General features: G+C 41.4%; 1 protein-coding gene across 1 annotated transcript; it reads left to right on the top strand.

Moving 5' to 3' along the window:
• Positions 1–550: 550 nt before the first annotated feature.
• On the top strand, positions 551–25165 carry ANXA5 (annexin A5). The gene is made up of 13 exons (XM_052814530.1): positions 551–704; positions 796–839; positions 7977–8061; positions 9874–9968; positions 10801–10914; positions 14392–14482; positions 15370–15449; positions 15909–15965; positions 18922–19015; positions 20509–20604; positions 21153–21211; positions 23349–23471; positions 24609–25165. The coding sequence occupies exons 2-13, from the start codon at positions 831–833 to the stop codon at positions 24669–24671; spliced, it is 966 nt and encodes a 321-aa protein (XP_052670490.1). The 5' UTR covers positions 551–704; positions 796–830; the 3' UTR covers positions 24672–25165.
• The last annotated feature ends 75 nt before the right edge of the window (positions 25166–25240 follow it).

The following is a 25240-nucleotide window of genomic DNA, read 5'->3' as shown; positions in this document are numbered from 1 at the left end:
ATTGCATTTGTATGGGTGAGGGAGCAAGTCTTCAGTGTTACAGATGACAATGCTCCTTGAACAGCCATGCAGACTGCATCCTCATTGCTCTCCCAAACTGGACAGATCTTCTTTATACCCAGGCCAGTGACATGGTCCTGCTGTAAGATGTTGAGAAGTAAAAAGTATCATCACCCAAAATGCTTGCCCTACTGATAGCCTAGACCTACAGCCCTTGCATTCTGTTCCAACACTGTGCTTATTTTGCTAACCTAGCTTACTTGGAAGCTAACTTAGGCCAGCTAATAAAATGCCTGCTTTAAAATTCAGTACAGCCTTGTCCTTTAGTGATAGCCCCTTAGGGCTATGAGTCTCTTCAGGTTAATGGCAACTGATTTTTAATTGAGATTTCATCAGGAGGGGGCTGGAGCAGCTGTTGGAGGCTCCCCATGTGAAGGTGCAGCTGCAGTAGCCAGCGAGGAGGAGCTCGGCCCGGGTACTGCCTGGCCCGGGTACTGCCTGGCCCGGCCGGGCCTCGAAGCCCCGGGGCCTTGCGGGATGAAACCGCCGGCGGCCCGGGGGAGGCGGCCGTGGCTCGCCGCCCGCCCGGGGTGGGGCCTGGCCCGGCCCCCGGTGAGGCAAGCAGCGGCGGGGCCCCCTCCCTCCCGCCTTAGTCAGTGCTCCCGGTAGCTCTGGGCGGCGGCGGCTCGGCGGACCGGCTTGTGGTGAGGGCGCTGCCCGGCAGCGAGGGGCGCCGGGAGGGGAGGCGAGGGTGCCGGGCCGGGCGGGCGCTCACTGTCGCGTCTCTCTTTGCAGACTCGGACTCAGCCCCGACTCGGCGGATCCCAGAGATGGCGAAGGTGAGGCGGCCGCCGCGAGGGGCTAACGGCCGCCGCGAGGGGCTAACGGCCGCCGCGAGGGGCTAACGGCCGCCGCGAGGGGCTAACGGCCGCCGCGAGGGGCTAACGGCCGCCGCGAGGGGCTAACGGCCGCCTCGTCCCTGCCCGGCCGCCGGCGGTCCCGGGACACCCTCGTCTTGTCCGTCTCCTTACTTTACTCCTCAGTGATTTATTTTTCGGTCTGCCTTAAATCAACCCATCCCCAAGCCTGGGGAGACGCGGAGGGGAGGGGGACGGGGAAAGCAGCTCATCATGTGAGGCGCGCGTCAGGGACAACTTTTTTTTTTCCGCCAGTTTCCACTAATTTGGCCAAGTTTTCGGTACGGTGTGTTTATATAGTGCTTGGGTGGAGGCTCCTTCCACTGGAGGAGGAAGGAGAAAAAAAATACTGCCATGGCTGTGTCCCGTGGAGGCTCGGGGCTCGGTAGTCCCGTCCCCAGCTTTCTCATTTCTGACATGAATTTTTCTGGAAGCCTTATAGCTATGGTGTAGTGCTTCGTCTGGTACGTTTTTTTTACTTTGCAGCCCTTGGGTCGCTGTGGTTTGACCCTGGACGAAGGCTTGGAAAACGGGGCTGACTCCAGCATTTGTTTGTATAGTTGCATCAAATGCATATGCTCTGGAAAGTAAAATAAGAATTTAATGGCTTATTTATGGGCTTTGTACTGCTGTAGGAAGTGAAAGCCATCAAGTGGTATGAGTGCCTTCACAAAGGTCAGGGTAATTGCACACTAATGCTGTAGTAGTTTCATTATTTTAACAATGAGTGGAATGATCAGTGGTGTTTTAACACTCTGTGAATACTTACTCGTATTCTGTCTGGATTGAGCTTTAAAAGAAAGAAAGGGTACTTCATTTAAAAAAAAAAAAGTTTTTATTTTTAATAGTATTCCACTAAATCCTTAAAGTTTGGGTTTTTCTTTTTGAGGGATGAAGAGTAGATTTTTCTTTCTTTAAACATCAGGCCTGGTTTGTAGGATGCATCTTAGGAAAAGAGAGACCGCTACCCATGCCAGTGCAGGCATCTGACCAGACAGATCTACTTGGACAGCCTTTTATTATGGTATATGTAGCATTGCTTATAGGCTTAGGGCAAATTCCATTTAGTGAAAGCATGGAAATTTGCAATTCTCTTGTCTCTTCCACAGAGACACAAACTTTAATTCTTGATCTTTGTAGAAGCAATATTTCATTCTTCACTAGTGCAAACCAGTTACTCTTGTCTTCACGTAGAATTTTCTACTGCCTGAGGTAACACTTGGGGTTGGGTTACTAACTGTGGTGGATAATGGTAGGTTGAAGTCATTGGAATGATGAGGTCTTGTACTAGGTAGGCCTTGTCCTCCCATTTCCATGTTCAGAGGGCTGTTTTCCGCTCCAGTAGTATTCTTTGCCTGTGCGATAATGCAGCCACAAAAGACTGGGAGTGTTAAAGCTTTGTAGCCTGTAAAGCATTTTGTAAAAATAAAAAAAAAAAGTTGAAGAGTAAGCTCTGCTGCTCATGGCAGGTGTCTGTTCTAAATTTTGTTGCACCATGAAGTAAAGACCTGGGGGATTTTGTGTGATCCATGTCCAGGACAAAAAGGTTCATTCATTCATTTTGTGGGAAAACTACAGCATGCCGTAATGTGCTGTGCAGCCTGGTCTTTCCATGCCTGTGTTTATCTGCTTTCCTTGGAGGAACGCTGCTGTCCTAACAAGCTGCCTTTTTTCACACGTCTATATGTGTAGTGGTCTTTGTTAATGCATAGATGCACATGGTAGGATCTCTTCCTCCTTGATGAACAAGCTGCCTTGGAAATGCTACCCTGTGTTTGCTGATTTGGAAATCGGGAAAGAAAGGAACAAGACTATTTTCTGCTTGCATGCTGTGGACTGATCTGTTTTGGTTTGCTACTCCCAAATTTTTCCCTGAATGTGAAGTTGGGAGTGTTTTCTGTATCCATTTGTAAAATGCCAGGAAAGGATTGCTTGTGCTGGTGAAGGTGTGGCTGCTGTGTGCTATATCTGGAGTTCCTGTTCTGCCAATGTGCACGTGTGACTTGGAGCACAGGAATAGTACTGCCAACTCCAGTAGTGCTTCAGAGGATTATGTCTCACATTCCAAAGTACAAATGCTTTTTCAGAATTGGGTCCTAAGCAGCTCTTTGGCTTCACTGAGGTTACTTGTGAGGACAGGTTCTTTGTGTGTTTTTGCAGATGTTCCTGCATTGGTTCCTACATTGCTGTTGCTTGCTTTTCTCTTCTCTTTCACCCCCTCTCTTTCTCTCTTTTTTTTTCTGTTTTTTTCTTTCTCTCCTCCCTATCTTTGGTATCTCCATGGTGTACTGACTCAGAGTTCAGCACAGATGTTGTGTAATTCCATTTTTTGTCAGGAGTTTAAATTTAATGGGGCAGATGTGAATATAGTCTGCTGACCAGAGCTGACTCCTTCTATTTAAGTGAACAACCTGAAGTGATGCTAAACTTAGAGAGGTGTTTTGTAGAGACATCTTTATGGTTGTGCATTTGCATCAGCTCTGCACCTATATTCATCCACTCACAATGTAATTTGCATCCTACTGCCCTTGAAATTTCGGTAAGGATGTCATGAAACAATTATATATTACTTACATGATGCTAGCTTTAAAGCACAGTTTGAACTGGGATCTCTATGTGGTCTTCAATGGCCACAAAGGTTTTCAGTTTATCAGTGAACATTGTGTTCTGCTTTATCTGCAAGATGGCTATTCTTGTGTAAGAAATCTTAAGGCAGTCTTCCATTTATTCTAGCACGTGACCTTCTGGGCTGTCTTCTGAAAATAACATACCTTCTCTGTTTGTCAACCTGTGTGCTGGAAAATATTTCCATTTCCATTCTTACCACTCCACTGTTTTCCTGTGCCATCTTGTAAACAGGTGGCTGCTTTAAAAAAAAAAAAAAAAAGAAAAAAAAAAGCCACATACCACCTTCTCTGCGCCAGACACTGGGCTTTCCAGTGGCAAATTGATGAAGTGCTACTTTTGCTGCATTGTGAAAGGCGGTAGCTCTTAATCTATGGGAAATCTGAGCGGTAGGAACTTGCTGTGAGTGGGTATAGGGCAAGGGTAGCTGGGAAGAAGTCTGAATAAGTGCAAGTGTGGTCTTTTGTTTGCTGATAATGAATGCTTTGTTTTTAACAGTGGCTAAACATGGGATCTTGTGGGTGGGAGATTTTTTTTGTGTGCTTGGTGGGAAAAATTAAAAGGAACCTCGCTAAGTGGCTATTGTTGATCTTACAGACAATGCTGTTGCCAGGATATGTGGCCACGTGGCGTCAAATTGTGAAGCAAAGTTATCTCTTGGGAGAAGTTAATGTAGCTCTGAGGTGCTGGTTAGAAACATCTTGCCTGATGAGATTGTATCTTCTCCTTCTGCAAACTTTTGCTAGAGCAGAATAAACAAAAATAACAGAGAATGTGAATCTCCTCATTTGGAGGGGCATAAATTCTAAAGCAAGATCATCTCTTGCTTTGAAGTTGTGTTTGGTTTTTGTTTTGTTTGTTTCCCCCCCTGCCTTTCCTCTTCATACTAATTTTGTGTATCTGTGGGTTTTGTTGGTCTCATTGGTAGGTGTCTGGAGAAAATGGAAGCTGCTGTTTTATTTCTAGTCTATAATCACAAACTGTGCTTGCACTACACCTGATGGCTTAACAATAGTCAGTGTATTGGGGAATGTAGAAAGAAGAGAATGTGGGTAGGTTTTGGGTGTTATAATCTTGTGATCCTCTTTCTGTTGAGGTCTTGCGTGTTGTGCTTCTCTTTATATTTTACTGCTAAGTGTAAGGTGTTGCTATTTAGTAAGGGAATCACTCCAGATTACAAAAGGATTTATTATCAAAGACTATTTGTGTTCTTCTTTCCATTGATGTGCTTTGGGTTCTACTGAGTGGGAAACTTACTAACCAAAATAAAAACGACCTATGAGCCTGTAGTGTTATTGTGTATCTGTTTGCAGAAATGACAAAGAACATTCTTAGAGATACTAAAAATAAGATAATTTGTTTACCTCTAAAAAAAGTTATTAAGTTTGTAAATAAACAGTTGTCTTTCAGTTTATCGTTTTCATATTAGGTCAGGATGGCGTAGCAGTTGTGATGCTGTGATCCATCTGCAAGAACCAGTTTGTTTAAACTCTACTTAATGTTGAAACTAGCTGAGTTGTCTGATAAATGAGTGTCTGGCTTTTGTCAGAAACTCTTTTGTATGGATCTGTTATTTTGGTAGAAATGTCTGGTTCATAGCTCCTATTTCAGATTCTGCGTGACTGAAAGTTGACTTCAGTGGCTCAGGCTGTGATGGTGATTTAGGACAGGTGCTTGCCCTCTCTCTGGCCAAAAGGTGCCATGTTTGGGAAGGAGGAGAGTGCTTTTCCCTTCATGGACTGGATTTGTTATCACTGCAGAGCTTTCTGCCATTGTCCGTTGATTTTGCAAATGAGAAATTGGGACTGGAGTAACTAATCAGGGTGCTTCTGGACAGTGGGGTGTTTTACACAGATTTGTGGTTGTTAACATGGTGTGCCTGAGTATTTCCTGCCATACCCCGATTGCTAGGCCACGCTGCAGTGCTCTGAAGAGCTAGGCGAGTAGGTTTCTGATGTGAAAGTTAAGGATGGCTCGACGCTTTCCCAGTGATGGGCCAGCTATTGTCTGTGTCACATCTGCCCGCATGTGGCTTCTGAAGGCAGTTAGACTGTAGGTTGGACTCGGGTCCGCAAAGCTGTATCCAAGCGTGTCTTATACTAACAGCCTCTGCTGTGGTTGTGCTCTATTTGCACCAGCATACAGTATCAAGGGGAGCAGATGTAACTGGAGATTCTGCCGTTATAGCTGCTGTCTTTGTGGTACCCAGGTGACATGGATTTTTATTATGCTAGATGGCAGAGCTGCAGCGATATTTCTGGTTTGCAAGCTAGGTGCAGCTCAAGTACTGACTGAGGGTGATTGTGGCAGGTAGATAGCCAAAATCCAGTAAACACCGTGCATCAAAAGGGAATGCCTGGAATGCAAATGGCGAGAAGACATCAAGAAAACTCTTTCAGACTACAGGTGCACCAGAAGAATTTCAGGAACTGTTCATCAAGCTTAGACTATGTTGAGGCTTTTCACACTGTGCTTTGGAAGAGAGTTATGGAAGGATTCTTCTTAGTTAACAAAAATGAGAAGGATGATGCAGAGATAGATTTAATCTAGCTTTTAGTGTTCACACATATGTTGTCTAAAACAGCCACAGAGGAATGTTGGGCTGTTGTCATAAGACTTAGGAATTGTGAAGGGGAATTCCACTTGCTTATAACGAGATAAGCAAATGAAAACTTTAACTCAAAGATCAATAACTATTTCCTCCGAGACCTGTTTACCTTTAGTCATTTCCAGAGGAGAATTGTGGTAGTTTTATAATATTAGTTATGTTAAGATATGAAACAAAATAGCAGGAAATACACTTTTAAATAACCCCATGCTGCCTGGTGTGGTAATAAGGGAGGAGGAGGAATACAGAGGCTTTTCAGTCTTTATCTGTTTTACCAAATTAAATTCAATTTATAAAATTGAGTCCCAAATCTTTGAGAGGTTTTCATGATAGCCTTTGGAATTAGCTAGGAGAATGACAATAAGTACATATTGCTGTGCCTAAATTTGAAGTAGTGCCTAAAAATTTGCTTGTAATGGGAAAAGCAGAATGCTTCAGGGGAATTGCCATGCCTCTGAAGTATGCTGGATATTGGAAAGCATCAGCGAGAAAGAAGTTTGTTGTTGCTATTAAACACCATGATACTTTGCGTTCTGATTTGCTGAAATACGGCAGAGGTAAACATAACTCATTATTGCTTCGGCAGTGGGAGGGGTAGGGAGTCTCTGATGGCAATAACACACAAGTGGCCTGAGAGGCAGCAGTGCTTCAGGGCAGTTTCTGGTTAGTGCTCGGCTGCTCTTTTCTGTCTGTGCTCTTTTGGCTGACCTGTCTTGGATGAGTCCATTGACTTGAAACCAAAGCACTGTGTGGCTGAAATTGCTAACTTGAGGGAAAGGCTGTATCGCAGAGGCCAGATGGCTGTGCTGTCTGTGTAATAATCTGGTGCCAGTCTCAGTAGGTGTCTTGGCACTTTCTTTCATGCTTTTTCTTGAGAGTGGAAAAATGCCCTGCCTGTACTGATTGATACTTTTGTACAGCAATGCTTACAAGAAATTTCCCTTCTTCAGCTGTTAGAAAAATCTCCCTATTCCCAAGCCCCAGCTGTTTCCCCTTTTGGCCATTGCTTGACTTTTATAGTTTATAAATTAACTACTGCGCTATACACATATAGGTTCTTGAACTGTCATGTTTAAATATAGGCAAGACCATTCCGTAAGGGTGATGAATATCCTTTTGTGTTTGACCTGAAGAGAAAGTCCCTGAAGAGCCATGTTCCATGGAAACCTAGTGGAATTATTTTTGTGTTTTGGACGGGCTGATCTTTTATCCTTATGTTTGAGCTGTTATTTCTTTTTAGCTGTAAACAACTATGAGAAATGTAGCTGAGTCACTTGAGAAAAAAGTTGCTTCTGTCAAAAGGAACATGATGAAAAATTGAAAGCCATTGCAAAGTTCAGTAGGTCTCATTTGCAATGTGATGGGAAAAAAAAAAATCAGTGTGATACTGGTTGAGAGCTCCAGCAGGTTTTTCTTCAGGAGAGGAAGCTCTTATTTCCAAATGTGTCTTGGATCTTTGTGCAGCTTTTCTAGCATACGTGATTTGTGCAATTAATTTCCCAAATTACTTAAATGATAATTTCTTAGTAATTTTCCTGTATTCAGGCTCCAGTGTTGTAAATATCAATCCTGCAAACTACCGTTATGTAAATATACCTGACCTTAGCTGGTGTACTGCTGAGTAAAACCATAGTAGTACCTTTTGAGTGAGCTGTGTTTAAAATACGGACAGATTGCTGTTTAGTTGGAAAATTGCAAGAAAAATGCTATCATCTTTTGGATTGCGGATTCAAATTTGGTTGAGCTCGTGTATGGGGAACTGAAAGATGCTATCATCTATTTCATGCCCTTTTCCCTTTCCCCCTACCCCTTTTTTCCCCCTCTAGTACACAAGAGGCACCGTGACAGCCTTCTCTCCTTTTGATGCCAGAGCTGATGCAGAAGCCCTTCGTAAGGCCATGAAGGGAATGGGTAAGAATAATTTATTTTATGAAAAGGAAAGGGCTCTCAGTCCTTCGAAAACATCCTTTCTGAAGTCCTTTTTTTTTATATTAGCAGGTTTGGGTAGGGCATGCGTCTACATGCCATGGAATGACAACTGCAGGACTTCATGAGTCTGGGCGTGTCCTAGTTTTGACTGTGCTGCTCTCGAGGATGTTTATTTTTAGGTTAGCATAAGGGAAAAAAAGGTGGCGTGCACATTCTCCGTTAAAAATTGGTACTCCACAGGCTTTTCTGCACACAGAGTTTTACTGCACAGTAAGCTAGCCTGTGGATTTACAGGTGACAACTGTGGAGAGTTATGACAGTATAGTAGAAGCTCTGTGCTTGGAAAATGTGGGACAGCCCCCTCGGTCTGGAAGTGCATAAGCACATTACAGTTACTATGAGCAAAAAATACAAGCAAACAGCATGAATGTAGACTAACAAGTGGTCTGTAAACTCACACTGTAGCTTTCTGCCCCAAAACTTCTGTGTGAGAACAAATCCTGATTTGCTACTTTCTTTGAAGCTGCCTGCCAGAGGAAGCAGAAGAAAGGGAAGAAGGGAAATGTGATACACCTCAACCTATTGGCAAATTCAGTAGGGCTAGTAAGGTGCTGTGCTGTGAGGGCTACCTTGCAAACTATTGTATATAAAATGGATAATAGCTCCACACTTCGCTCTCTACAACTACCTGAAAGGGGGTTGTAGTGAGGTGGGTGTTGGTCTCTTCTGTCAGGTGGCTGGAGATAGGACAAGAGGAAATGGCCTCAAGTTGAGGCAAGGGAGATTTAGGTTAGATATTAGGAAAAATTTTTTTACTGAGAGGGTTGTCACGCATTGGAACAGGCTGCCCAGGGAAGTGGTTGAGTCACCATCCCTGGAGGTATTCAAAAAGCGAGTGGACAGGGTACTCCAGGGCATGGTTTAGGGGGCATGGTTAATGGTTGGACTTGATGATCTTGAAGGTCTTTTCCAACCAAAATGATTCTATGATTCTATGATTCTGTACTCTGGGGTGTTTGGGGTTACTGGACTGAGTTTTGCTGGGAGTCAGCAGATTGTTTATTCTAAAGCACATCCCTTGGTGAGCTCAAAGGCAAGGCTGAGCGGCTGAGGGAGCTGGGGCTGTTCAGTCTAGAAAAGAGGAGACTGAGGGGAGACCTTATCGCTCTCTACAACTACCTGAAAGGGGGGTTGTAGTGAGGTGGGTGTTGGTCTTTTCTGTCAGGTGGCTGGAGATAGGACAAGAGGAAATGGCCTCAAGTTGAGGCAAGGGAGATTTAGGTTAGATATTAGGAAAAATTTTTTTACTGAGAGGGTTGTCAAACATTGGAATGGGCTGCCCAGGGAAGTGGTTGAGTCGCCATCCCTGGAGATATTCAAAAAGGGAGTGGACAGGGTACTTCAGAACATGGTTTAGGGGGCATGGTTAATGATTGGACTCGATGATCTTGAAGGTCTTTTCCAGCTGAAATGATTCTATGATTCTAAGGCTCCTATGTAGAATACAGACTGTGACTAAATGTTATAGCTGATGCCTGGGGTGCTAGGAGCAGTGTCTGGAACAGAGCACTAATGGAGAACAAACAACACATAGGTCCTCCAGTCATATTTTTGCAACAGCAGAACACCAAACCTGGTGGCTCAGCTTTGGGGTGTGGTGACATTTGTTATTTAAATGCTTCTGCTGTTTGTCAGTAGACTTATTTTCAAAACATCTTTCATTGCCTTTTGAGTTTGTGCCACTGGTGTTTGTTTTTTAGAGTGTTTGTAACTCTTTGTTCTTTCTAACTTCAGGGACTGATGAAGAAACTGTTCTGAAGATCCTTACCACCAGAAACAATGCTCAGCGTCAAGAAATTGCATCTGCCTTTAAAACCTTATTTGGCAGGGTGAGAAGAAGAAAAATACCTCTAGAAATAAGCTGAATGTGGCCTGTGATGATTACTTAAAACTGTGAGGCACATTCATCACACTCCCTGTAAAATGTTCCTTTGAAGAAAATCTAGTTTTGCTTTTGTCTTCCCCTCTCCCCATGCTGTGATGTCCGTAATTGCTGGCTAGGTTAGAATATTCCTTTTAGGTTAGCGCAAGGAAGTTACTTCCTTTTTCTGTATTTTGGCCCAATATGTTTTAGATGGGTTTTTGCGCAAAAGTTCCTATAGTTTCCTGTTAGTGTGCTTTTAGTATTGATCTTATTCTTGCTATGGAAGGAGTTATCAAATATTTTGATGCAAGGTCTGCAATGTAAGGTGATAGCAGGAAAAGATTTTTCTGGAGCTAGAAAATGTGGAAGAAATACAGTGGCCTAATAGCATAGGAGAGAGCAAAACCAAATATATTGGTAGATAAAGCCATAAGTGAGTTAAAAGCAAAGATGGCTTGTTTCTTTCTTCCAGCGTTGTTGGATCCTTTAATATTCTGGCTGGGTAACCTTTGTTTCAAATACCAAGTGCAGTGAACACCTAGGTTTTAGAGAATTTCTGTCTTGGAGAGGGGGCGAAATAATTGCAATACACTTCAGGTTTTCCAAATGCCCATATATCCTTTTCTTCTGCCTTATTTGGCTACATTTGTTTCAGTTCAGGTACCAATTAAAACAAAGAGAGCCCTGTCCCTTGTGCTTTTTGTTGTATGTCCAGAGTCTTCTAGCTTGCAGACACACATGCCTCCATTTTGAATGGTTAGGCCTTGTTCATTACAGCACTCTTTGTTCTGCATTAGGATCTTGTAGATGACCTGAAATCGGAACTTACTGGCAAATTTGAAACATTGATGGTATCTTTGATGAGACCAACATATATTTTTGATGCTCATGCACTGAAGCACGCTATCAAGGTAAGAGGAGTGAGGGAAGGTAATTAATACATTGTATGAAATGTTTGTTGCTCTTTTGTTGTTTTTTAGGAATGAACGTTTGGTTGGTAAAGGGAATGCTAATAGAAGTAGCCTTTTTTTCTTTTTCCTTTTTTTTTTTTAAATTATGAATGTTATGCTAACACCTGCTGTTATTGCTAATTCCATGGTTTTGCCTGATTTCTTATTCATCCTAATAACGCATTAGAGGTAGTTCAGAAATCTAGTCTGTATATGTTTTATGTGAAATTATTTTCATGAGAAACTATGTAATCTTAAGAGAACAGTTTTGCTGTAGATGCAGACTAAAATCTACATAGCATAAGACTTGTTCTTTCTGACTTAAATACAATGAATAGATGTGCATGTTGCTTTTAAATTCTTTTTGCTGCTAAAGTGCAGTGGTGAAGTCCAGTGGACACTAGATTTTTCTGCTGTGAGCAGCCTAGGTTTTATAGCTATACAGCTGTATGCATGGGCTGCAAAGTAGTTCAAGGTATTTCATGAAAGTGTGGTGTTATTTGTATGTCTCTCTTTGTTATTTAAGCTAGAGAGTGTTTTGCCCCTGATGGATTACAGTGCAACTCCAAAATTGATGGGCTAGGGTACTTGTGTAAACTGGTGTCCACCAAAATTATGAGCGGGTATTATCTGTATTATTGAATGTGTTCTAAAAGTTGCCTGCAGTAATACAGAGGCAAGAGTTGATAGCCCTGTTGGTGTTACCTTTCTAACATTTCTCTTTCGCTCAATGCATTTAGTGCCATTTACAATCTGTATGTGTAGATATTTTAGTGTGTTTTCTTCCATGTGGTCCTACCCCCCCCCCTCGCCCGCCACACCTGTCTGATACCATCAGCATGTGGAAATTCAGGAATTGGATGTCCTTGGATTATTAACAGAACCTGTTGATTAAAGTAGAGGACATTGAACTTGACTAGTGTCAGGTAGTGCTTGGTTGTGTCATGCTCACACGTAAACTCCCAAGAGCCTTGATGACCAACTGGTTAATATGTAGGCTTTAGTAACTGTGCAAGCTAGTGCTCATGAACCCATGACCCAGCAAATAGTATCTCAGATAACAGAAACTTTAATCCTGGAAATTTTCTGTAATGTCTTTATATGCAGTGGGGGAAGGGAAGATGGCACCTGATAAAAGCAGCTGATAAAGGCCTTGCTGACTAAAAGGAAAAAATGTATTCCCAAGCTCCTCTTGTTGACTTAGGAGTCAAAGACTGACAGGGAAATGATGGAACAGATGGGTGTAGGAGGGAAAATAAGAGATAGTGAAACAGGAGTGGTTTTGTTCTTGTCACAAAAAATGATATTAAGCACAAGATCATGGGATTTCAGACAATGTGTCTGCACAGGAAAAGATGTTGATACTAGCTGCAATTCAGCTAAGGTGGGTAACAACAGTGAAGAAGGTGTGATAGCATAGACTTCAGTGCAAGATAACTCAGCTAAGAGCATGAAGTCTGTGCTGAAGATTGTACTATCAGTTCCTAGAATCATTTAGGTTGGGAAAGACCTTTAAGATCATTGAGTCCAACCGTCAACCATGCCCACTAAACCATGTCCTGAAGTGCCTTGTTTACATGCTTTTTGAATACCTCCAGGGATGGTGACTCCACCACTTCCCTGGGCAGCCTGTTCCAATGCCTGACAACCCTTTCAGTAAAGAAATTTTTCCTACTATCCAATCTATACCTCCCCTGGCACAACTTGATGCCATTTCCTCTCGTCCTATCACTAGTTACTTGATAGAAGAGACCAGTACCCACCCCACTACAACCACCTTTCAGGTAGTTGTAGAAGGCGATAAGATCTCCCCTCAGCCTCTTTTTCTCCAGACTAAACAACCCCAGTTCCCTCAGCTGCTTCTCATAAGACTTGTGCTCCAGGCCCCTCACCAGCTTTGTTGCCCTTCTCTGGACACACTCCAGCACCTCAATGTCTTTCCTGTAGTGAGGGGCCCAAAACTGAACACAGTACTCAAGGTGCGGCCTCACCAGTGCCGAGTACAGGGGAACAATCACTTCCCTGCTCCTGCTGGCCACACTATTGCTGATACAAGCCAGGATGCCATTGGCCTTCTTGGCCACCTGGGCACACTGCTGGCTCGTACTCAGTCAGCTGTTGACCAGCACCCCCAGGTCTTTTTCTGCTGGGCAGCTTTCCAGCCACTCTTCCCCAAGCCTGTAGTATTGCATGGGGTTGTTGCGACCAAAGTGCAGGACCCGGCACTCTGCCTTGTTGAACCTCATACGATTGGCCTCGGCCCATCAATCCAGCCTGTCCAGAACCCTTTGTAGATCCTTCCTACCCTCGAGCAGATCAAACCTCCCTCCCAGCTTGGTGTCATCTGCAGACTTACTGAGGGTGCACTCAATCCCCTCATCCAGATCATTAATAAAGAATTAAACAGAACTGGCCCCAATACTGAGCCCTGGGGAACACCACTTGTGACCCATCGCCAACTGGATTTAACTCCGTTCACCACAATCCTCTGGGCTCGTCCATCCAGCCAGTTTTTTACCCAGCGAAGAGTACACTTGTCTAAGCAGTTGTCACTGCTTCTACTTAGATTACAACTAATATAACTGTGCCCGCCTCACTTGCTGAGTAGGCATGTTCTTGAAACAGTCTGTATTTTGAAAATTATTACATGCAGCCTGGCAGATTTGTATTTTGGATATCTTTGTATGCAGTTAGTATTTGGATTTTCCTTACAGGAAAGGTTGTAAATAACACACTGAAGCAAAAAATACACAGTATTGTATTTCAGTGTTGCTTTTGTGAAATGACTTCTTTGGAAGCATAAAGAGCAATGGCTTATTCTTACAGGCAAAGTAGACTCAGACTTGTGGAAACAAGATACTGGCTTGACTTTTGTAAATTTTATCCTTGTAAAAGTGAAGAGTGCCTGTTGTGCCTGCTGTAAGTAGAGTGCAGCACCTTTAACTGTCTGGGTTAGCAATTCTATTGTAAAATGTGTGTGTTTGCAGTGGAAGAGAGGGTGCGTTTAACATAGCACAGTTCATAGAAGGGTAAAGATCATTGCTGGGTGGCTCTATGTTTATCTGTGTACTGGTTAATGAAGGCAGTATATAAACTAGAGCTAAGATGGAACCTGTTATTCTATTCATTCACTTACCTTGATGTCATTGACTGTAATAGTGAAGAACTGAGGCATATTTGAGTGTGCTTGAACATGGAAGGGCTCATCTGAGTCCTGCAGCAGTGAGCCTTTATTAAGTGTTGGGTTGGTTTTGAAAACAATCAAGCTGGAACTGGAAGAAATTCTTTCTAAAACCCCCACAATATACCAGAAAGAAGAAAATAATTTTTCTTTATTTGGTCCAAGTGTATAAGTTGATGCTTGCTTTTGATTGTCAAAGGGAATTCTTGTTTTCCTTTTGTTATTCCATCAGCTGATTTATACTTGCACCCCTGCAGGGAGCAGGAACCAATGAGAAAGTGTTGACTGAAATTCTTGCCTCCAGAACACCTGCGGAAGTGCGGAATATTAAACAGGTTTATCTGCAAGGTAAAGTTCTGCATAAAATAAAGTTCTTGGGTCTCCATTCAGTTCTCTTAATATGACTGTAGCTCATCTTTCAAATAAGGTCTATCTGTGATCTGATGGGTGTGTCCAATAAGTGGGATTTCGTTCTGTTGTGTTGCAAAACTTCATATTGAGAGAAACTAGAGTTTGGATTGTAAACTAAAATAGTTTTTCTTTCTTTCACCTGTTATTTTCATCCCTTTGAAAGGGGATTTTTAGTAATTGGAAACTAGAAAACTGGTATCACATAAAAAACCAGAAGTGATTTTTTTTGTCTTCTGCTCAGCGTTCTGTTCAAATGCTTTTGTGCTAAAGCAGGTGCAGCTTTTTGGTTGTCCACAGGAGTATGTGCTTTTACCCTGTGATTGTGGGGTTGGTTTTTTTTAAGGCAGTGTTTGAATTAAAACATATTTCTTTTACCTCTATGTAGATTCCTGCCACACAAGAAATTCTCATGTCTTAATAAAGTTTGAGGCAAAACTTAGAGTCTCCAAGGGCAAAATTTATTAGTACTAGACTTTTCTGGGCTCACAGTTGTTGTACAGTTGTGAGACTGCCATATTTTAGCATAACTCCAGATCTGCATGCTCTTTAGTTCCTTAAAGAGCTGAACCTATGCATGTCACCCTGTATTTAAAAATATTTTGAGGAACCTGCTCCTGATACTAGGTGTGAGATGCTATATTTTCACCTCTTTTACGATAATGTTAGGTTATAAGTGAAAGCAGAATATGTCCTAGTTGGTAAAGCTGTTTCTGATAAATGATTCTACAAGCTGCGAGTCAAATTAACTTTTTTATTTTCCTTGCTTTCTCCTCAAAATAGTGAGGAAGTCTGTAAGGTGGTGAATGGGTGTTGCTCTTTTGCAGAGTATGAGGCCAACTTGGAGGATAAGATCACAGGAGAAACATCAGGCTATTTTCAGAGACTGCTGGTGGTCCTGCTGCAGGTCAGAATCTCTTTGTGTTCAGACATATGTGTATGATTTTCACTTTTGTTTTCCTGTCTGATGTACACTTGTCACTTTCTGCTGACTAAGCTGGGATTCTGAAAAGACCTGGTAATAGGCAGGATTGCTTCTGAAACTGAGTCACTTCCGCTGACTTCCGGGGTCAGTCTTGAGCTCTGTTATGGGTCATTTCCACATCACTGAATTGACAAGCTTCTGTGATGCTTATGGGTATAGCAGAATGCCTGCTATGTGGGGTTTTGAAGGCAATAGAAGAAGAGAACATTTATTTCAAGAAGACACATGCGAGCAGAAGGGGAAAAATAAGGTGATTTTGGAGAAGATGCATTAGGGTTTGACTTCTCGCAGTAACTCTTACAGGCTCAATATAACAGATAAGTTGTTTTTTGATTCAGCTTTTGATTCTTCAGTTTAACAACTTTTAAAAATTCTCTTCAGGCAAATAGAGATCCTGACGGCAGAGTTGATGAGGGTCTTGTTGAGCAGGATGCCCAGGTGGGTGAATGACTTGGTTTTTGGGGCATTTCTACAAGTTGTCTTGCAAAGAGACTATGCAGCTAGAATTCAAATGTGAGAGAGAAATTGTTAAGTTCTCTGTGTGTGTTTCTTAATACATTTTCCTGTGCTTTTATACATTCTGGACAAAAGTGTCAAAACCTGAAACATTGAGATCAAGATTTTTGGCACTTTCACGTTTCAGTGTAAAGCATGTCTTGTTTTGCTTTCTACTTAATGAGGTGCATGAATGGAACAGTAATTGGATCACTGGAAGAGAGAGTTATGATTACTGAGGCTTTGTGATGCTGAGAGACCCACTGCTGGAAAACTCAGAGATGTTAATAGTTCACTCCTTAATATCTGACTTGAACTTCTCTCTGAATTCAGTCCTTCCATATCATGTGTCATGTGTGTCATAGTGAAATGTTAATGCTATTCAGTGAGGCATGCCTCCACAGAGGGTGAAATACTAAAAAGAGAAAATATATCAAATACTCTGCTTTACTGTAACCAGATGACAGTCTAAGAATTGTCTTTAAAGGGTTTCTAGGGACTTGCATATTGCTCTTTGCAAGTATTGTCCATAATGTTGTCACTGATCACTAAGCCTGTGCTCTAGACAGCAAAAGGAAAACCACCAGTTAATTGGTATCCTTGATGCAGTCTCTTGCTGGATGCTATTGGATTTGTTGTTAGTTGTAGTGATGGTCAATATTTCAGTGATTTGGTTACAGAACTCATTTAATGCATGTTTCTTGGTTATTTCAGATAACTCTGGGCTAGACATTTTCCTCTCATAAATTGTCAGTTGAGATGAAAGAAAATATATGAATTGTTCAAGGTGGCAAGGAGGAGAAGTAGAATACCAAATCAATAAAACATTCTCCTGGTAGCGGGCCAAGATGGAGAGACAGACTGACAAAATGTATTTTACTGGCACAGGCCTATCCTTTGCTATGTAGATTCAGAAAGCATTGTTCTCCTGCTATTAAAATTAATCCTGTGGAAATTGGAGCTTGAAAATTAGTGAGGCAAATGTTTGAATCATGAACTAGACTGCTTCATGAAATTATGTCAGTCTTGCCTTTAGCTAGGCTTACATAATTGAGGAAACCCATGAACCACAGGCCTTGGTAGATAGATTCCTTTTGGCCTCTTTAATTGAGTTTAAATGAGCATCTGAATTTAGGAGGCACCATATCTAAATGTTGAAAAAGTCCTGGTTTCCTAAATGGTTGCTGTGGTTTGTTATGTACATTTGGCTTGAGCTGGGACCCAAACAGAGAAGTGTTCTGTCACATTTCTCTGTATTGATACCTTTACATTCAACATGTAACATAGCTGGAACAGATTCAGAGAATTTTCTAACTATTATTGTCAGGTACAGATGGTCAGAATTGAGATATGTGACTGTGCAAGTGTAAGACTATTTTTGGCTCCCCAATGTTTCTCTTGATTAATATGATATTCTGGGAAGGATTTGATGTATTAGAGGGCAACCTTTTTGCTCAGTGGTGATTTTTAATTTTTTGGGGTCTATCATTACGAAACATTAATTCTAAGAGATAGTATGAATATGCAGGGAAGTTGCAAGGCTTTTCTGAGAGTGCCTGAAGGAGAAAGTTTAACTTCTTGGAAGAGATTTTGTGAATATCACTTTTTCAAGTTATGCAATTGATGTACATTTTGGGTATTGCACAGTGGCAAGGCAGGTAGACACTTAGAGCTCACATAAAATGCCATTTACAACTTTTAGTATTCCTAAAGAAATGCATTCCTAGTGTTTCTAAATGCTCTGCTGGGACTTCACATTTGCTACTGGATGAAGAGTACTGGTATTAATTTGAAGAGCTTAGTGTATATTATTTGAACTAAATATCCTTGCAATGCCTTAATAGCTTTTTTTTTAACCCCACTCTTTTGTACTCTGTACTTTTTAATATTAAAAGAGCATGCAGCATTCACAAATGTGTTTTGAATAGGATTGTAGGAGAAGCAGGAAATTCATAACATCCCATTCAGGTTTTACAGTATGGGCAGATGGCCAACAGCATTGCTATACAGCAGATTTGTTTGTGGGGATTTTTCTAAGAAATATTTGATTGCCTGAATATAGGTGGTAACCTGTTTGCCTGTCCTCTGCTCACTGAGGAGGGAGAAAAAATACTATATACTACAATGTGTACAAACCTTTCTCCTTGCATGGTGTTTAGCACACTATTTGGAAAAAAGCTTCTGAGTGTCAGGAAAAAGAACTAATTTAATTTTCTGAATTTATTTTCTTTCTCATTTTCTCCCTCCTGTTGCTTATTCCAACTTTTAGAAGTGCTTTACTTTCCTAAATGCTGCTAATGGCCTGTCATTGTCTGCATTGAAGAAAGACTTGCCTGAAGAGCCATGCATGTGCTAAAACAATTAAATGATTAAAATCTTGTTTCATATGACTAAGAATTTAGCAGCCTGCAAATCCTGTTTCTGAGAGTTTCTAAATCCATCTTCCCCTCATTTTTGGAAAACTTCCTCTTGGGCCAAGTTAGCATGGTTCTGCCATTGATGAGAGTCATAATTCAGTAAAGTTTTGCTAATCTGATTTGAAAAAGAATAAGGGAAAAAAAAAGCAGAAAAAACAGTATTGGGAATGGATTTTATCTCCTGTATTATCAGAGTTTCAGAAAACATCAGGCTTATGAAAGGGACTATGCGCATAGTCAATTTTAGGGGCCTTAAGCAGTATTACTCATGTAAATGCTTTCACAGTCAATTTCAGAATTTATCATTTATTTTTTTCTAAAGTCAGTTCAGTACTTGGCAATTTTATTTCATTTTTTTTTGCCTCCAGCTATAGCTTGTTAGTAAGTTTAATGCTTCTTAGAGTGAGACAAATAGCGCTTTTCAACAGGATATGTGGACACATAACAAATGCTGCTGTTTTGATCTCTTGAATTTACAACAGGTTTTGTTTAGAGCTGGGGAGCTGAAATGGGGAACAGATGAAGAAAAGTTCATCACCATCTTGGGAACCCGAAGTGTTTCCCATTTAAGGAGGGGTAGGTAGTATGGTTCTTCTGTGCTTGAAAACTTCTGCCTGAAGTCTCAGTATTACCCGCCTGGTGGTAGAAATGGTAGAAAAGTTGTTTCTGGTACTGTATTTGTCTTTAATCACCTCTTCCCTCTACTTAATAAGTTTAATTTTGTTTCCTGTAATTCAGTTCCCCCCTAGCAGTGGTGATCTCCTCTTTGAAGGAGTGGTGCAATAGATCCAAGGGACAGCTGGGGTGTTTCTGTCTAGATTCTTATTTATTATTTTTATTTTTCCCTTTTGAAAGAGGTCATGACAATAGAAGTGATGCTGAGAGTCTGTTATGAGTCATCATAATCTGATGGAGATCCAGCCCTGAAAAGATCAACCCTTTTATAGGTGCATACTTTATTAGCTGTTAATAGAGACAATAATGTTTTTCCCTGCTCCTTACCCGTTCATAAGTCTGTTTTACCAAACTGTTTAGGCCATTCGAAATAATGACCAGAAAGTTTTCTTGGTTCTCCAATCTTTTTGTTTTCCTTTTTGAATCTTTGTTGGATTAATTTGGATTTTCAATGGTAATTTGATTTGTGGTTTTACTGTTTAGTTTTTTTTACCATTATTTGCATTAAAGTAATCCTAAAGGGGTTTTTTTGGTGCACCCAACATTTACTTAGTGTGATAGAAATGTAGGATTTCATAGAACACTCAGGTCTTACAGATATTCATGAACACAGACTTCAATAGACTGCCAATAGACCAGTTTGTGTGAAGTTAATTTGATGTAGTAGCCCAGTGTAGACAAGATCTTAGGTTCAGGCTAAATGATACCTGCACCCTGGGAAAAATGCTGATAATTTCCTAAAACTTCCCTTCTTTCCCTTTCCCTCTTCTCCCTGCACCCTCTCACTGGATGTGTGCACAGAATCACGGAACGGCTGAGGTTGGAGGGGACCTCTGGAGGTCATCTTGTCCAACCCTGCTTGAGCAGGGCTACCCTAGAGCAGGCTGCCCAGGACCATGTCCAGGTGGCTTTTGCACATCTTGAGGGACTCTACAACCTCCCTGGGCAACCTGTGCCAGTACCCACACAGAAAAAAAGTCCTGATGTTCAGACAGAACCTCCTGTGCCCTTTGCCTCTTGTCCTGGCACTGGGCACCACTGAGAAGAGCCTGGGTCCATCTTCTTTATACCTTCCCTTTACATATTTGTACACATTGATGAGATCCCCCCTTGAGCCTTCTCTAGGCTGAACAGTCCTGGCTCTCTCAGCCTTTCCTCTTAGGAGAGATGCTCCAGTCCCTTAATCGTCTTAATGGCCCTCAGGTACAGGTATGCGTTGTATAGTAGCAATCTGGTAGGAAATAGGTATTTAAAATAAGACACAGGGAAGAATGAGCGGACAATAGCATTTGAACTGTGGATAATGAGATACAGATGGCATTAACCTGTACTGAGGAAGATACTGGGAGAAATGCTGTCTATACACATGACTAAGCACACTTTCTGTTTTGCAGTGTTTGACAAATACATGACTATTTCCGGCTTTCAGATTGAAGAGACCATTGACCGTGAAACCTCTGGTGATCTGGAGAAGCTGCTTTTGGCAGTTGGTAATTAAGTCTTAACAGATCTAGAACTGGCTGCCTTCATTTACTCCCTGGCCTCCTTAAATTGCAGTTGTTATAGGAAGTGGCATGAAAACATGGTACCTTTTTAAAGTTAATCACCTGGGATCTATTTTTGTATTTAGAGAATAAGCCTTTATTCTTCCTTTAATAGATGGGGTGAATGGGGGGGAAGTGGGACGGAGCGTGGTGGTGAACTGCATTCTGTTCAGTCATGTGCACCTCTGTGAGAAAGTGAGACAAAACTCTGCCTTTGTTTGTATTTCTGGCATATCATTTAGCACAACGTCATAGTAGATTTGTAACTGGGAGTAGAATTTGACTAGCAAAGTCTCTTCTCTATTAGAAGTATACGGTGCGTTCTAACTCCTAGAACCCAAAGAGTTGTAGCAGAGGAACAGACTAGCTGACAGCTGTATACTTAATTGTCCACATAGGAGAGAATGATCCAGTAACACACACCTTGTCTTGACAGTGAAAGATTGTCCCGTATTGAATAACAATCAGAAATTCAATCCTTTGCCTTTTTTCAGTGAAATGCATCCGAAGCGTGCCTGCCTATTTTGCTGAGACTCTCTATTATTCCATGAAGGTATGTACATGTTTTCCATACCTCACTTTCCATCTCCCCCTGCTACAATTCCTCTCCCTTTCGCTCGTTCTTAATTTTTTCTTTCACTGTAAATGCCAACAGCATACTGTATTGCTAAGCATCTTCAAAAGGTTTGGGGAATGCAGATCTGGGAGAGCATCCAAACAATTTATAAGCTTTACTTTGTGTTCATCGTAAGTTTGTCAGACCATAAATCTTTTACAGGAAACATCAGTCTCATCACCTGTTTTTGGACCTGGGTCTTTTTATATTGGAAAACATCTGGCTAGATACACTGGGCACCTTCAGCTAAATAAAGGCTACAGTGTCTTTAGGTGGTGGATATATTGAGGAAGTAAAGATGACCAAAACCTAAATTGTAGATTGTGCAAATTTAGTGCTTTTTGTTTTGGAGATGAGTATTTACAGACTGAAGGTGTAGTTAGCTTTGAAACAGGTTTTGATGACTATCCATCCCATTTTGAGAAGGAAAAGAAACTCATCAGAGAAAAAGAGGCTTAAACAGCTACAAAAGGTTCTGCAGGGGAAACCCAACAGCGACACAGCTGCGTTTCTGTTGGCTTCGCCTTCTCTTGGATGGGAAGAGATAAGCAGGGAAAACTGTGGTTTTAACTCATAGTTGCTAATATTAAACCGAGGTAGGTAGTCTATTGTTTTCAGGCAAGTTATCAGCTTCCCTGAAGAATTCCTCCCTTCCCCTTGCTGAAAAGCACTGAAGTATGTTTGTCACCAGATGGTTGTGTTGATGAGGTGTCAGCATGAGAATTAGTGAAAAGAGATGAAATGATAGCTTAATTTTTAAAAGCTGCTTTACTGCTTTTATAGATACCAATGTAAAATAAGGTTCAGGCGGAAAATACAGCTCAGCATATTGGCATAATATTTTTTATGAGGAGGATTACTTTTTTTGTATTTATTAATTTTTCTTTAAAGAATGCAGTAGAAAATCTTTTCCTGTTTTAGAATCTTGTACATTTCTATTAGGAGGGGCCTGATTAATGTCTGCTGGTGAGATCCCCAATTGTTTTTTTTAAATATAAATAAAAATCATTAAGTACTTCAGATAAGAAAGATCTTCATCAATTATTACTTTGACAGAAGAGTTTGTACTTCTGATTTATCAGTTTGGCATGACAAAGTTCTACAATGAGTAGAATTTACTTTCACGATTAGGTGGGGCAGAGCTTGGATTTTACTGGATTCTAATGTCAAATCCTACTCAGAAACCACTGGACTCATGGCATAACTTTTGAGCAGCTTTAGGGCATTTTTAGATGTAATCCAAGAATATTACACCCAGTTGAAGGATTGAGGGACCCTGCACGTTAGGCTAAAGATGATTGTGGGGGCTCTGCCAAGTCCTTCCTTGAGGTGCATTAGCAGGTCAGCATGTGAAAATTTGTATTGCTTCAGCTTGTGTGGAGTCTGACTTGTCTGAGCAGGAGGGGACAGGATGTTAGTCTGGCACAGCCTGCCAGCACAGGAACTTAAAATGGTTAAAGTAATAAAGATGAATAAGAGAGTGGAGGATGTTTGCATGGTTGGAAAAGGTTTGTGAAGTTTGCCTTCAAAATAAGCAGCTGGATAATTTGTGGAATGAGTTGCTCTGCTATGTCTTGCTATATGATGTTACATGCTTTGTATTAGTCATTGTTAGGGTTTATGTACCCAGTTCCAGAACTGACTGCAATTCCGGAGTCTCAGACTACATTGAAAGGGTGATTTGCATGTGATTCTGATTGTGGTGGTCAGCTATACTACTGTGTAATCTTGGAACTGGATTATTTTAAATTTATATGGTCATTCACGGTTGAGGCCTGTGAGATGAAACATGACATAAGAGGTCTGACAATATGGCACTTCACAGAAGTCCAGGGATTAGAGCACCTTGCATGGTCTGTCTTCTGTTCTCCACATTGCAGTGTGAATGTCTTGTGATACTGTCCCAAATATTCTCTGTTTTGGAGTAGAAATGTAATGCAGGAGTGTTTTGAGACACCACTTGTTGCACTTGGTGCTTTCATGTTGCACTGTGGTGGTTTGTATTTGTTGTTTTGTTACAGCATCTGTCCAGAACAAACTCATATTTTAATATTATTTAAACTTTTCTCCATAGGGGGCTGGCACTGATGATGATACCCTGATCAGAGTCATGGTTTCAAGAAGTGAAATTGATCTGTTGGATATTAGAAAAGAATTCAGAAAGAATTTTGCAAAATCACTGCATCATATGATTCAGGTAAAATTACTGTTCTGTTGTCAGGGAAAACAGGGGTGATTGAGATGTCATTGTTTCCACTGTTTACTTTTAGGGGAGGGGGTGGATGTGAGTAGAGCTGCACAACACAGGGCATTCTGAGAGCAGTGGTGGTTGGTCTGCAGTTTTGTGAAGTCCCACATAGAGTCAGTTAAGTGGGCAACGCTTCTTAGGAAAAGCTAAAGGTTTCTTTCCAGTGTTCACTAGGAGAGCAGATGTGGTTTTCTGAAATTATAATTACTCATACACCATTTTTAGCTACTGCTTCATTTCCTTTTTCTTGTCTGGTTTCCTTCTGATTTTCAGTGCTTCAGAGAGGGTGCTGGCTCCAGAGAAATGATATTGGGGTTGGGAGTCTGAATTATCACAAGGTTGAAGTTTAAATCTTGGATTGTGGTGTGGAACCTTTTGCACCATTTCAAAGTGAAAAGCATTTCACTGTGGAATCAGTCTGAATCATAATCTCCTTTGAGTGGATGGGAAGGAGCAGGAAGGGAAAGAGCCAGCAAGAAATGCAGAGCCAGCTGTTGCTGCAAAGTTGAAGCCAAAATGCTTTTTTTCCTAGGAGTTTTTTGGGGGTATTCTGTTTTATTTTTAAACGCTGCTTTTTATGATTTTTCTGTTATCATTCCTCGCATTATGCTCCCTTACTTAGGCTGGGTGGAGTTGCTTTTGACACTGTCAGTTGGGCCCATACAGCTGTCCTGCGGAACTAGTAGCAGAGCTTCCCATGAATTACAGGGAGCAGGGCTGGGGCCTTTCTAAGTGATGGCAGGTCCACTTTGCACATTTAAAGGTTGTTGCTTTTGGTGCTGCTTTGGGCTTCTCCTTTGTCTGGATTTTTGTACTTGCAGATGAATGCATTCTAGTAGGCAATGGGTAGCTCAGTTCCAGTAAAGATTTCAGAGGTTTTTTGTTTTTCTGAAAGTCTTGTCTGTGCAAATACAGCTCTAACATAAGAGACAGAATTTCCTTGCGTCATTCCTGAGTGAAGAGTCATCCAAGTGGATTTCCTGTGGGTGGGACAAATGTATAATCTGTTGGAGTCCTCCTTGGCTGCTGCTTTTCTTCACATTTCTGTGGTTGTGACTCATGCTGACTGGTCTGTTATATTAACAGAAAGATACGTCTGGGGACTACAGGAAAGCACTCCTGCTCCTCTGTGGTGGAGATGATGAGTAATGGTGACAGTGACAAGAAGGATTTGTTGTACTCCAGCTTTGCAGCCCTTTAGTTAGCATGTCTAGCTAAGTTTTTGTATCTTAATGCTTTGTGGCTGTTTGAATTTATACTAGTATTGCACTTACTAAAAATGAGCATATTGTTATCCAAGTGATAGCTGATCCCTCCTCTTCCTGACATCCCAACTTCCAGGAATTTCAAGTGCCTTCTCTGAGTATGTGAGAGTCATCTTCATGGAAGATGGGTACTGAGCACAGAACCCAGTTCTTTGCAAGTGTTTCGCTGAAATAGGAAAAAAATAATCATGTATTTCACTAATAATTTGAACATCTTTTTTTGCTTTTATTCCTTACATTTCCACTGAATGTTAAGCTAGCTCTAACATTGCAAATGAAGAAAAGATATCCTTTGTATGTAATATTTGAATGAATTTGCTGAACAGAATACAAGCAATCATTGGAAATCTAAAGGACCAATAAATTTTTTCCCTCTCAGCACAGTTGTATGTGGTTTTTAATGGGCAAAGATTGATTTTACCTTTCATGTGTTTCCACTGCTTCAAACTGTTG

This window comes from Harpia harpyja, chromosome 2 (assembly GCF_026419915.1).
Source record: "Harpia harpyja isolate bHarHar1 chromosome 2, bHarHar1 primary haplotype, whole genome shotgun sequence".
Classification (NCBI taxonomy): Eukaryota; Metazoa; Chordata; class Aves; order Accipitriformes; family Accipitridae; genus Harpia; species Harpia harpyja.
Note: the sequence above shows the minus strand (reverse complement) of the source record. Positions and strands in the feature narration are given on the sequence as shown.

Excerpts from the sequence above, each read along its gene's own strand:
- ANXA5 (XM_052814530.1), top strand. Across the intron at positions 14,483-15,369 it reads TAAACAGGTTTATCTGCAAG|AGTATGAGGCCAACTTGGAG; the intron begins GTAAAGTTCTGC and ends GCTCTTTTGCAG. Across the intron at positions 19,016-20,508 it reads TGTTTCCCATTTAAGGAGGG|TGTTTGACAAATACATGACT; the intron begins GTAGGTAGTATG and ends TCTGTTTTGCAG.